This window comes from Vanellus vanellus (genome assembly GCF_965231255.1).
Source record: "Vanellus vanellus genome assembly, chromosome: 11".
Classification (NCBI taxonomy): Eukaryota; Metazoa; Chordata; class Aves; order Charadriiformes; family Charadriidae; genus Vanellus; species Vanellus vanellus.
Window position 1 is genome coordinate 17,468,661 of NC_138916.1, and position 12,961 is coordinate 17,481,621.

The 12,961-nt window shown below is 47.1% G+C and overlaps 1 protein-coding gene across 1 annotated transcript in view; it reads right to left on the minus strand.

Moving 5' to 3' along the window:
* Positions 1 to 1,770: 1,770 nt before the first annotated feature.
* Positions 1,771 to 12,961, minus strand: part of AKAP13 (A-kinase anchoring protein 13) — a gene marked incomplete at its 5' end in the record, with an annotated part of 158,770 nt that continues 147,579 nt past the window's right edge. Inside the window, 10 exons of the mRNA XM_082488901.1 lie at positions 1,771 to 2,032; positions 2,884 to 3,196; positions 4,975 to 5,424; positions 5,826 to 5,876; positions 7,045 to 7,089; positions 7,613 to 7,683; positions 9,776 to 9,940; positions 11,284 to 11,463; positions 11,767 to 11,849; positions 11,932 to 12,113. Coding sequence (XP_082345027.1) covers positions 1,983 to 2,032; positions 2,884 to 3,196; positions 4,975 to 5,424; positions 5,826 to 5,876; positions 7,045 to 7,089; positions 7,613 to 7,683; positions 9,776 to 9,940; positions 11,284 to 11,463; positions 11,767 to 11,849; positions 11,932 to 12,113 — 1,590 coding nt within the window. The 3' untranslated portion in view covers positions 1,771 to 1,982. The remainder of the gene's footprint in view (positions 2,033 to 2,883; positions 3,197 to 4,974; positions 5,425 to 5,825; positions 5,877 to 7,044; positions 7,090 to 7,612; positions 7,684 to 9,775; positions 9,941 to 11,283; positions 11,464 to 11,766; positions 11,850 to 11,931; positions 12,114 to 12,961) is intronic.

The following is a 12,961-nucleotide window of genomic DNA, read 5'->3' on the forward strand; positions in this document are numbered from 1 at the left end:
GCACCAAATAATATTAAAAAAGCAAAATAAAAATAAATCTCAAACCTTTTTCCTTTCTTCCTTTTTTTTTTTTCTTTTTGAGTCTTACTAGTTTAGAGAGCTTCAGAAGCAAGCAGGCGGTTTAGGATTCCTGCACTGACCAAAACAGACCAGTCTAAGCATCCACCTCACCATCAATGCTGCTGATACTCATCAGCACTGAACTCTGAAAACTGCTGCGGGTTACTAGCTTGTGAGAAGCCAGAGAGCAAACTGAAATCAAACAATAGTGCAAGAAGAGAAATATATTTTTTTTCAAGAAAAAATGGTAGGAAAGGAAATGCACTTGACAGCTTCACACTCTGAGCAAACCCTTGAGCTATTCTGAAGCTGATAGCATCTCGTAACCATTTACAAATCCGCTCGGGCAATACCCCTGAGACCGTTTGGAAGAACAATAATTTTGGAAAGAAGTTTGGTTTGCTGCATTTCTTTTCCCCCACCGAACACATCCATGTATTCAGCAGCTGTACAAACACCTCACAGTTGGCACAGCGAGAGCCACCCTCAGGCGTTCCCCTTCTGCTGATGGCAACACAGGGACACACGGACGCTTTCACCCCAGAGCCCACGGCGATGGAAACGGACCTGCCACGCTGCACCTTTGGACCTGTCCCACAGCGGTTTTGTCCATGAGAATATATTATCTCCCCCAAAATGGTTAATAAGTGCATAGTATTGAACAGACATAGGAACTAGGAGCCGCCTCTTTGGAGTTTGCTCTGCTCACAGCACTCAGTCCCCTGACCTGCAACATCTCACTGAAGTGCTCCGAAATTGCCGTTGTCTCACTCTGCCTTAGAAACGAGCAAGGGAAGCCGATCGAATCCAGAGAAACAGAAGCCCAACGTTAACACAAAAAGTAGGGGAAGAAAAACACAAATAACAGAACAAGACTCCCTAAACCCTGATTTTCAGCCATCTTTTCAGGAAGTCATCAGGCTTGTAATGAAGGGATGTCAAATGCAGCTGGAGCTGCAACTATATTCTGGCAAAAAAAAAAAAAAGAAAAATCTTTACTTAGGGGATGGGAAGGTGTGAGCTGGAGCTGAAAGAGACTGAGTAAAAAAATGTTGCTTAGAGTTGTTCCCGCTTGAACACTGTTGGTTCTGGCTCCCTGGGGTTGCCTTACAAGCCTACCGTATTTTTCTTTTCTGCATCATTTTAAATATACCCGAAGACGTTCTGCTTGAGTCTGGAAATAGTTTGATAATTAAATCCTCTAACCCATGGAAATCTTTCAGAATTACTTGAAATTTTTTTTTTTCCTCTGAATTTTTGTTTTGAACGCTGTTACTGCTTCCTGGTGTAAGGTACCTTTCTGAAACCGAACAGTCCATATACCATGAGCACAAAAGGGGCGTGCAAGTCAATGCTGTTACAACTGGAGCAGTATGGGCAAGATACTTAATATCTACACGCTCCCTGAAAGTCATCAGGTACCATCTATCCCCATGGGCTGAGCGAAGCTTGGCTGTACAGACTGTAAGCATATCCCAGTGGATACATAGATACATATATGTATATATACAGTATATCTATATATGCCAGTGTGTACGCACCATTTGTAGAGTCCTAATCTTTTGCTAAATGCTTGGGTTTGGTTCCCCAGAAAAGGGGAATTTGAAGGCACAGACCCCTTAAGGCTACGTTCTCTCAACCTTTAGCAGTAAGAAGAGACAGAAAACATCTATCCCAATCTGTTTAACCCGAGGTTGCACAGAGAGACAGTACTATTTGCCGTGCAGTCGGCCTCTGCGGTGAGAATTCATGCAAAACCACAGGAGAGAGGCCCTTTTCCCACCGCTTAACAGACTTCATGACGTGTTTTATTTAAAACCTCCAGATGCTTGTCAGATGCAGGCACCAGCAGTGTGCTGTGGAGCGGGCAGGGAGATGTCCACTGTACCAATGCCGAGAGCGACCGATGAAACTGTCCATGCTCAGCAGAAGATCTCCTCGCCCTCTGGAGGTGCTTCTGATGAGTGAGAATCTGCAGTAGAAAAAAACCCAAACAAACAGGAAGGAATCACTATGGGAATACAGGAATACAGCAGGCGAAGCGGGACTCCACGTGCACGGAAACCCCGCTGTCGGCCAGATCTACTGGGGACCTTAAAAGACGTCCAGTTCCCTGATGAACTCCCACGAAATTACATCTCATAATTGGTGAGCTTTCCCGTGCGCAAGTTGGAAAACAACGGTGAGCTAATATGGATAAAGCCGGTCATCTGAGGGCGTGAGATCAAATTTCATGTGGGTCAGAGGTTTGAGGTGCAGAAATGAGTCCTAAGGGGATGCAAAACTACCAGAGAAAAAAAAAAAAAAACAAACCTGCATGTGTTTGGTTTGTTTTTTTTTGTTCAGATCAACAGACAAGATAGACCGGCTGGAGGGGAAGGGAGAGGCCACCAGAAGGGTTGCGGGTATCACTTCCAAACTACAACAGAGTTAAAGCAGACAGCAATGCCGCAGGGGCCACAGCAACCGGAGCAGCCCAGCAGCAGCTCCCAAAAGCACACTGAAAGCACATACACTGAAGCAGGACATTTTCCTCCTCGAAACACAGCAAGCTGAAAAATAAAGGGAGTATCCAGTCTGTGGAAACTGCTCAGGATGGGACGGGAAAGGGAAGGAGCAGGGAGGAGAGTGTGTCCCTCTGACAACCTCAGGGGCTGCAGAGCAGGCAGGAAAGCCCACAGAAGATCATTTCAAGCTGGTAACACCACTCATCACAGCTGATCTTGTGTTACCATCCACATTCAAGGCTAGATTTCGTGGCTTCCACAGGTTTGCTGGCTCACTGGCCCCGAAAACACACCTATGACCTCCCCCAACACTCACCAGATTGTTGGGAGCGATGTCCCCTGCCCTTTTTCTTCTTTTCCTTCTTCTCCTTTGGTTTGGCTAAACTGAAGAGGCGAGTAGGCAACTGGGGCTGTTCCTCAGCTGCCTTGTTAGTCTGGTTTGTTGTGCTAAGCAAATGGAAAGTGCTTTTCTCTTTGTGTGTCCTTGAAAGACTGTTCCTTTTGGGGGACACAGACAGTTCTGCATCAAAGTGCCCTTGTTTAGGAAGGGAAGGGCTCTTCTGCTTGGAGGAGTCATCGATGCTGGACTGGGAGGGGACTCTTGCAAGCTTCTCATGTAGATTTGAAACCTATAAAGGAAAAGAAAAGTGTTTCATTGGGGCACGAAAGAGATTAGCAGAGAACCGGGATAGGAAAGGTGTGTCCCAGACCACTCAGAGAGGCAGAGGTTGTTCTTGTGAACATCCAGCTCATTCACCAGCTAAAAAGTGGTCCCCATCCAGGCAAAGCAATGAGAGAAGCAGCCCTCTCTGTTTAAGACAAAGAAACGAGGCATATAAAGAGTAACACTCCAGTATCTTTTGCTCCTACATGTACTATGCTATGTATCAACAAGCCAAGGGCAAATATTCTCTTAAGATCTCGATACCAAGACTCACCCTGCATCGTTCGCACACACAAAAGGTGGCAGAGGGCCAAGGAGAAGCGTGCCTCTCCAGCAGGGGAACGCCAGCACACAGCACCGGAGCGGCATGTGTCAAAGGAAGCCTTCCCAAGCAAAAGATGAAAGCAAAAAATTTTTTCCTGATTTTTTTTTTTTCCTAACGGCTGTCTCAGGATGTAATTGAGCCCGCACATTCAAAGGGAAGATCAAAACAACAGCTCAACAAAGCCTCACCAAACCCTCTATTAATAGCTCTGAAATGTCAGTAAGAGACCTGCCTCGAAAAGGTGCTTCCTTCTCCCGATCCCCCAGGCCTCGCAGTTATTTTACCTCTCAGCCTCTCCCATAGCATCCGTATCCCTCACATGTCTACGTGTGCTGGATGCTGGAACAGCTTCACTGTGTGCTCAGAAAACTTCTGGCCCGATCAGGAATCAGGGTGGGAGGGTGCAAGCCCTCCTCCTCTGATGATTTGCTTTTCAGAGCTCACTGCTGAGCTCCGCAATTAGTCCATTCAGGCACCCAAAATCATTTCTATTCCGCAATCCAACATTTAAAAACTAATTTTGTTACAGCTCTAAGCAAATTACATTCAGAATTAGTGAGTTACAAACAAACAAATGATCAACAACAGGCTTAAGATTCAAATTCAGCCCATCTTTTGCCAACGGATGCTCGCTCTCCTCAGCCAGACTGCTGCACAGTCATAAAAAAATAAACCCCAGCTTGCTGAAAAATGCACAGAGGAGGATCTGTGTGTAGGCTTTTCTTTCTGGTTGTGGGCAGCCAGACACCAGAAGCCTCTTACGGCAGAGCTGTTCCTTTTCTCACTGAGCCATGACCAGACTGCAGGTGCCCCACTCTCTTTAGGACAGGGACAACACCCATCTCTTTGCTAGATATGGAAGATGCTCGTGGAGATGGATATAAGCATACAAACAGCCTTCCCCTGCAGCTATCAGCCTCGCAAGTGGCTTTCATGACAGCTGGAGGGTGCAGGTAACCCACAACGCTCAGGCTCTTTCTGAGAAGGACATCCGTCTGCCTGACCGCTCCCCAGAGCTCAGCCCCCATGGGGTGAAGGCCAACCTCAAAGGCAATATTGACCTCCTGGGATTGCCTTGGGCACCTTCTCTGCAAGCCAGCCACCTCCGCTCTGCTGCCCGCCGACACATGGCACAGAAAAGCGGACAGAGGTCAGGCTGTCGTAACCATCCGCTGCTCGGGACTGGCCAGGCCTCCTCAACACACCATGTTGCAGCAACACTGGCAATGCCTCGACAGCTCTGCAGGTGCAACAAACACAGCCCTGCACATCAAGTGCAAGGCAAAGAGCCAGAACTACCAGGCCCCGCGTGTCTAGGGCTGGGTTGGTGTCAGTCTATCAGTGCTGGCATGCATTTGGCCCGGGAGCTCCCTGCAGAGCACGGCTTCCCCAGCAGCCCGGCCGTTGGCAGCATTTACCTGGTTGTGGTCTGGCTCTTGCCGCATTTGAGCTAATCGCTCCACATCTTGCTTGAACTGCGCCTTCTCCCTCTCCAGCTGCTTCTGTGCCGTGCGAAGCCTCTCCAGGTCAAGCTGGTAGGAGGCCTTCTTCACCTGCAGCTCCTCTCGCTCCCGCTCCAGATCCTGCCACCCTCTCTGGACCTGCTCCTCTCGCTGGGCCAGGTGGGCCTCCTGCTCCGCCAGCTCCTTCTCCCGGACTTCCCACTCCTTCTCTCTCCTCCGCCTCTCCTCCTGGTGCTGCGTCTGCTGCTTCTTCAGGTTGGCCAACTCCTGACGCTGCTTCTCCAGGTTGCGCTGCTTCTCCTGCTCCAGCAGCGAGGTTGGCCGGAAGAAGCTTCGGGTCAGAGCCCTCTCGCTCAGAGCCAGCTTCTGGTCCTCGATGTAAGTGTCCTGCTGCAGCACGACGCCCTAGGAGAGAGGGGCCACAAATCACTGCAGCGCCATCTCCACGGAGAGAGCCTCCATCCCTGAAAATCTCAGGGTGCTGCTTCAAAAACCCTCTTCCCCCACCAAATTCACAGCTCAGAAGTGCTGCCTTACAGCTGGGCTACCGGAGGATGCTGGCAGAGCATCTCCCCCAGCAGCTTCCCAAATTCAGGCGAGCACCAGTCCACTCGGGCAGCAGCTCCTTCCTATGCCCTGCCGGCACACTGCCTGCAAGCCGGCGGCAGCGTATTCAGCCATGCAGGGATGGGACAGGCAAAGGGGATGGGGAGGTGGGGGGCGAAGCGCGAGTGGCTGTTACTGGCTGGCAGGATGCGCGGTGCGGGCAAGCGGCATGCAAAAGCGGGATGAACGGCCAAGCCTACCTGCAAAGCACTGAGCAGCTTATGGAGGCTGGCAATGGTTTGGAGGACCTGCTGCGAGAAAACAAAAGCGTTGCTATTAGATCTCACTGGGTGCCAGGGTACGTGTAAAGCACCCTCCTTTTCCACTGTGACCCACCAGTGGGTCTGACAGGTTGTACGGTCATCCCTCTGCACCTTCTTTTTTCTCAGTCTTTACTTGCAATGACTGCATCATCTCCTAGCACATAAATACATCCCTTGGACATCTCTCTGAGGTGCCTGGCATCATCTTCCTCACTTTCCTAGCCGTCAGCGCGGCTGGGGAGGAAATGTTTGTAGAAGCATCAAATGGCACAGACCTCGTGGGAATTCCCGGGTTGTCTCTGCAAACCATTTCCCACAGCATCAGCTTGCTCAAGAACAAGCAGAGTAATTGGGATGAAACCCAGCAGTTCATGTAAAAATTTCAGGGAAAAAACTTCAAGGGGCGAAAAAAGAAGAAATCTTAAAATGAGTATGGACTATTTGCACCCTTCCACCCCTGGCTGACCCAGACAAGTCCCACTGTCATTAGACAGAAAAACTGCAATGCAGTAGGCACACAAGTACAGCAGGTGTGTTCGTGGAGGCTCTCTGCAAATACAGGTAAATGCGAACACATCCTGCATCAACACAGAGCAAGCTGCTTTGGAGGGATGCCCTATCCCTAAATATATTCTTAGCCTAGCTAAAAATTTCTCTGAATCTCTCATATCCTACAATTGCTTTTAAGAAGAAAAAAAAAACACTGCAGTGTTTGCAATAGTGATGTGATAGCCAGTATTAAGAGAACTGCTTCTCATTCTGCCATTAATGTTAATCGGGAGTTATGAATGTGTATCAACGGGAGAATAGAAATCTAATTGCCCCAATTCACTGCACCTGCAACATAAAATTAAACTCCCTCTGTCTGCAGATGCACAATAAATACAGCCCAGTGCATCCTAGTGGTAATTAACCCTTGCTGCCTATAATCAGCACATATCATCCTGCTGGCAAGCAGATGACAATCAGCGAATTCCCTGACTGAACATCCAAGGTTAAACAAATAAATGACACAGTAGGTTCAGCCTAATGTATTTAGAAGTCTACATGCGCTTCAGCAAATGAAATGTATTTTCTTCTACATTATCACCTATTGAGACAAATTCACTTGCCACTTAAATGAAGGAAACAGCTGAGCAACGGAATCAATTCTTACCTCGTTATTCCTTTTCAACATGAACATCAGATTAGCATTTCCACCCTATGAAAAGATCACCGATTTAATATGAGGACAAATGAGAAATCACAGCAAATGTGTTCTGAAGCTGAACTAATGACAGATACATTAAACCCCCCTCCATCTTCCATTCTCAGAGAATTCATGCATGTTTTTTAGACAAGTTAAAATCATATAAAATAAAATGTTAATTAGGTATCATTTTGTAGTTATATGATGGATCGATCCACAGCAAGATTAGGTGCAAGGTTATAGTTGACCTTATCATTTCAATAATGATGCATAATTAAACACATGCTTTAGCTGATCTGCAGACAGATGGCAGATAACCTGTGCCACAAAGGAAAACTACTGATTTGCAATGGTTTTCAAGTCAGGATTTTAGCTACAGCAGAGCACTTCTGGCTGCATACTTCCAATTTTATTTTATTTTTAACTTTTTAGGATACACCTAATTGTCAAGAAATTCAGGCATTTTTCAAGACTTGAATTGTCACACTCTTGAAATCTGAACTCAGTGGCAGCAGAAGGATAAACCAAGCATTACCTTCTTTAAAATGCTGTCTGACTCTGTTCTCCGAAGGTCCTGAGCATCATCGCCTTCATCTTTCGCTCCACCTAAAGGAAGAAGCCAGCATTGACACGGGTTATTCAACATTTTAAGTCATAGATGAACTTGCTAATGTCTGAGGAATTTAATACAGGAAACTCGGATGGTTCACAAAAGGGGACGCAGAGCTTTTGACACTTTAACTAAATGCATTTTCTCCCTACATGTACAGAACACACCACCACCAGCAGGAAAAGTGGATCTGAATTCAGATTATGATTGACTTTGGTTTCAGACAACGTGCTGATAAATTCAGCACGCCTCCTATTAACCGGTGCTCTGTCTTGTCCCCACACTGCTGTCTACTACCAAAGAATACTCGCTGAGAAGACATGAGGCAGAGTAAGAGCAGATGGAGAACAATAACAGTATCATCTCAGGGTATATTATTACAGGTATAGTTTCAATGCCTTTCTTGTCCAAATGCAAGTTACAGCTGGGTCAGATACTGCTGCGCAATACCCTGTGTAATTTTATGCTGACAACCTCTCCTTAGCCTTAGTTATCAGAAACCTGTATCTTCAAAGGGACACTGGACTTTTCTTCCTAACTGCCTCCTGGATGGTTCGCATCAGTGCTCCTGAGCAGAACTTAACTGATTCGTGAGGACCAGAGGGCTGCAACCCTCCACCTGCGCTGCCCTTCTGCTTGCGGGCGGCTAAGGAGTCGCACGGCTCTTTGGTCCTCTGGCTCTTGCCAAGACCCTTGCATTCCCCTTGCCAGCTGTGAGGCAGCCCATGGGGAAAACCCCCACCTGCAGTGGTAACTTCCTTACTGCCACTCATTTAATGATAAACAGCTTTACACAGACCTGTATCTGCAGCAATGTGAAGGACACCATACCTAGCGCAAAGGCCCTCTCCTCCCACCACCCCCCAGGCAGGCTTTGCTATTAAAGGCTGACCCTCAAGTCCTCCTAACAGACCTTCTCTCCTGCGCCACGTCCTGGGACCTTCCACCACTTTGCAGGAGGAAACACCTCCCTTCTGCTTTGCTGGAGGGGAGAACGAAGGGGAGTCAGGTTATAAGCCTTGCCCAAGGTTGCGCAGGTTGTGAACAGAAGAACTGGAGGAAAAAGCCAGGTTTCATGCCTCCCGGCCTCCAGCTGAACAAACAGGCCCTGCATTCTTTTCCCAAATTCTCCCCAAGAGCCTACAACTATTGAATTACAGTCTAATTCAAAAGAGGACATTTCTACAGAAAACCTAGAGCCGGGCAATGAACAGCCTGAGGTTGTCCCATTCATCAGTGCAACAGAGAGAGGCACAACCCTCAACAAACCCCTCCAGTGTGAATATATTTGTCATTAGGACGACAAGCCCTGTGGAGGGCTTTGCAGTTTTCCAATAGAGCTGGGAAAACCTCTCGTGTCTGACTGTCTGGAGCTAACGCTGCTCCTTTAATGCAGAAGGTCAGACGAGGTCCAACGATCCCAATGCTGAGACAGACACTAGCGCAGCAAAACTGGCTGTATTGGGAGTATGAGTGAGACCACAGAGAAAGGAATTTGAGGACAGGGAAGTTTCTGATGACTGGGGCAAAGAAAAAGAGCGTTGGGAAGCAGCCAACTATGCAGCTGAAATAAATATTCACACATTTCTTTGGGAGAGACTTAATTGCAGGAATAACACATGCAGTTGTATGTGGAACACAAATGCCTAGAGAGAAGAGTCGGGAGAAGGTGCTTGATTCAGCAATATCCTCATCCAATTGCAAATGCAACAGTGCCAGGCTCCGGCTGGAAAATAACTGAAGAACGAAGAATAGAACTGCAGATATTACAATAATAACATGAAGAAACTAATCTATTAGGAAGCCAAATGCTTTCATGTGGCATGTAAATAAAGAAGTAAGGATGATTTAGAGAGAGCACAGAGGAGTTCAGATGTTTAATTCTCATGTAGCCACGGGTCCTCAGCTACCATCATTCCATCTATACATAGGCTTTTTTTCTAATCTGTTATTTAATCTATCAACTATTATTGGAAAGGAGTTGGGAAACCCAAATCACCAGCTGCTGGAGTCCTTCTGAAGCAAGATGATATGATGACGTGTATTATTTATTAACAAATTCTGATGCGCACACTTGTATCTACTCACACTTGGAGGCGTTCATCTGATGACTGTCAAATCCTCCAAAAGTTTCTGCCCTTCTAGGGAGACAGATGGGTCCAACTCCTCCTTCTTGTTCCACAGCAGCGCTGCTGACCTGCTGTCCGAGGGCAGTGCCCAGGCTCCTGTTCACCAGGTCTTGCAGCAGTTCAACTGATAAAAAGCAACAATATAAAATTATCCAAGTATCAAAATATCAAAAATATCAGAAGAAGTGTGGCCAGCAGGTCAAAGGAGGTGATTCTGCCCCTCTACTCCACTCTCGTGAGACCCCACCTGGAGTACTGCATCCAGCTCTGGAGTCCCCAACATAAGAAGGACATGGACCTGCTGGAGCGTGTCCAGAGGAGAGTCACGAGGATGATCCGAGGGCTGGAGCACCTCTGCTATGAGGAGAGGCTGAAAGAGTTGGGGCTGTTCAGCCTGGAGAAGAGAAGGCTCTGGGGAGATCTTATTGCGGCCTTCCAGTACCTAAAGGGGCCCTACAGGAGAGCTGGGGAGGGACTTTTTACTCGGGCATGTAGCGATAGGACGAGGGGGAATGGCTTTAAACTAGAAGAGGGCAGGTTCAGCTCGAACATTAGGAAGAAATTTTTCACTTTGAGGGTGGTGAGGCACTGGCCCAGGTTGCCCAGAGAGGTTGTTGAGGCCCCATCCCTGGAGGTGTTCAAGGCCAGGCTGGACGTGGCCTCGGGCAACCTGGTCTAGTGGGAGGTGTCCCTGTCCACAGCAGGAGGGTTGGAACTCAATGATCTTCAAGGTCCTTTACAACCTAAACCATTCTATGATCTCTGTTAAAGACCAACTCAGGCTTCTCAGCTATCTTCATCCCTGCCTGAGAACAAGTCAGAAATTCACATGCTTTGCTGTACTAAGAAACCATGTTTCTATGACAATGAAATGAACAGTACGCATTCCCCCTGCAAAAACTCAGTCTGTCTGACCATTAACTCCAATTCCTGGAGCTCTGCAGAGGCTTACACCCCCTCTCTTCCTCCAAGCAACCCTGGTGTGATCTGACAACAGCATTTAATAATTTTTAGCCCCTCCAAAAATCACACTGGAAAGTTGTCCAAGTTTTCATCTACCCTTACTTTTGTCAATAGACTTACTTGTTCCTTGCAGGTAACACAAGTGCCTGCTGGAACCCAAGCCCCGCTCTCACATCTGAAGCACAGCAAAAGCCTGGATGGTCCAAATTTCAGCCAAGGACAAACCTGTGCTGCTCTTGACCCCAGTGCAGACTCAATGCAAGCCTGTTCTCTGTGCTGACTTCTTTTCTGCCCTCTTTCAACAGCCATCAATATTTGCTTCCTTTCCTGACCCTCATCACTGTCCCTGAGACAATACTGTGAGTAGCAATATCTCCTGATCTATGCTGTTATTCTGACAAAGAGAAGGTTTCCCCTGCAAAACTGGCACTTGAGGACTGATGGCTTCACTGAAGGTGGGTCCGTTGGTTACTGTAGTTACCGTTTCACCCTTAACTTGCTCACCTTCATTTATTGCGGTTTTCATAATAGCCTCTCCTTTTGGTGCCTCTTCTGTGTTGGCTCTGAAGAGCAGCCTGGATCCTGGCATGTCCTCCTGCACAGAACTGTCTGCCATGTCCCGGAAGATCTTAGCCTTCTCCTCCAGCAAGAGGAGGATCTGCTTATCCTTCTGCTGAAGTTGTTCTGTGGGGGCGAACAGAAAACAGAGACGAAGAGAGAAAATAAAATCACTTCGGTTTCCGAGTGATTCCTGAGATACGGGCCCCATCTAGTGGACCCTGATGATATAACAGTGCCCTGCAGCAACGGCACCCAGCAGGCTCAGAAAAAAACCCAACGCAAGCAAGGTGAGGATTGCACTTATTTGCTGGATGAAGGATTCTCACTCCTTTGAAAAACGTCACAGTTCAACCACAAAGCCCAACAAAACAATTCCTGTAAATTTTTCAAAAACTGCTCCCAGCTCTGTCCCCAGCAGGATTTTACCTTTCAGTCCTCTCACTTTTGCGTCTGACACTTTCTTTTCAAACTCAGACTCACAAGGGACTCCTTCGTCTTCATCTCTATCCCTGGACAAGAGACATGTCTCAATTACTACCAGAAAATGACCATGTGCATCACCTGCCTTGCAAGAACAGCTTAGTAGCTTACATGGTGTTCATTGTGTCTTGAATAATCTGTATCCAGCCGTTACGTTCTTCTTTGGAGCTGGCATGGACTTCCACCATTTCGGGATCTTTTACACCCATACTGATCAGGAACAAACCCTTCTCTTCATGAGCCACTTCTCGTACGATCAACTTCTTCAGAGAGATCACAGTGGATTTCTGGTCCTTCAGATGGAAAGAACTGGGTGAGGAGGGTGAACAGTACTAATTCCCAGATGCAAACTAGCATTGAAAAGGTCTCAACAACCATACTGCTACTTCTCTCTGGTTGTAAACATTTTCTGAACCTATTGGCTCATTAAAAAAACAAATCATTTTAATGAGGTCGAAGAACAGGGAAGGGCTTGCTTTCCTCCATCAGTTCTGTAGGAAAAGCAATTTCACCTTGTTCTATTTCAACAAAAAATTAATTTTAAATGGACTTTGTGGTTTTGCAAACTCTACCATATTTTGCTCTAACTCCAGCAGACCTTTGATCTCATTTCCTCCTGCCCACACTCTGTCATTAATATCATAGCTCCTTAAACTTAGTGCAGCTTGCTAGCACCTGCTTCACAAGCATTATCTTCACCATCTCTCCCTAGGATGGAGTAACATCTTGTTTTCAAATCCCACAAAACCCCTGCTGTTCTTGGAAGCTCATAGCTGACTCCTATGGTGGAGACGACTTGTGTGTAAGATGACATTCGTTGTGTGCTATGGTCTCTGTGTAATCAGCCTGCTCGGTTAAAACGTCCCTTTTCTGTTGTGTCATCTGCGTGTGAGTCAGCCCCTTTGTGCATTTTACAGGATGCTACAACTGGGGTGATTTGGTAGCGGTTCACCAGCCGGACTTGTGTGCAAATCGGCTCCTCTCGTGTAGGGCACTGAGTCTGTGCAGATCATTGGTGGAACCAAAATAACAAATTATCAGCTTTCAAAATGTTCAAAGAGTGGAAAGGTCACAAGGTTTAGCCAGTCTAGACCATGCCTGCAAGGTACAGCCCCAACAGACTCAATTAGGTACCAGGTTT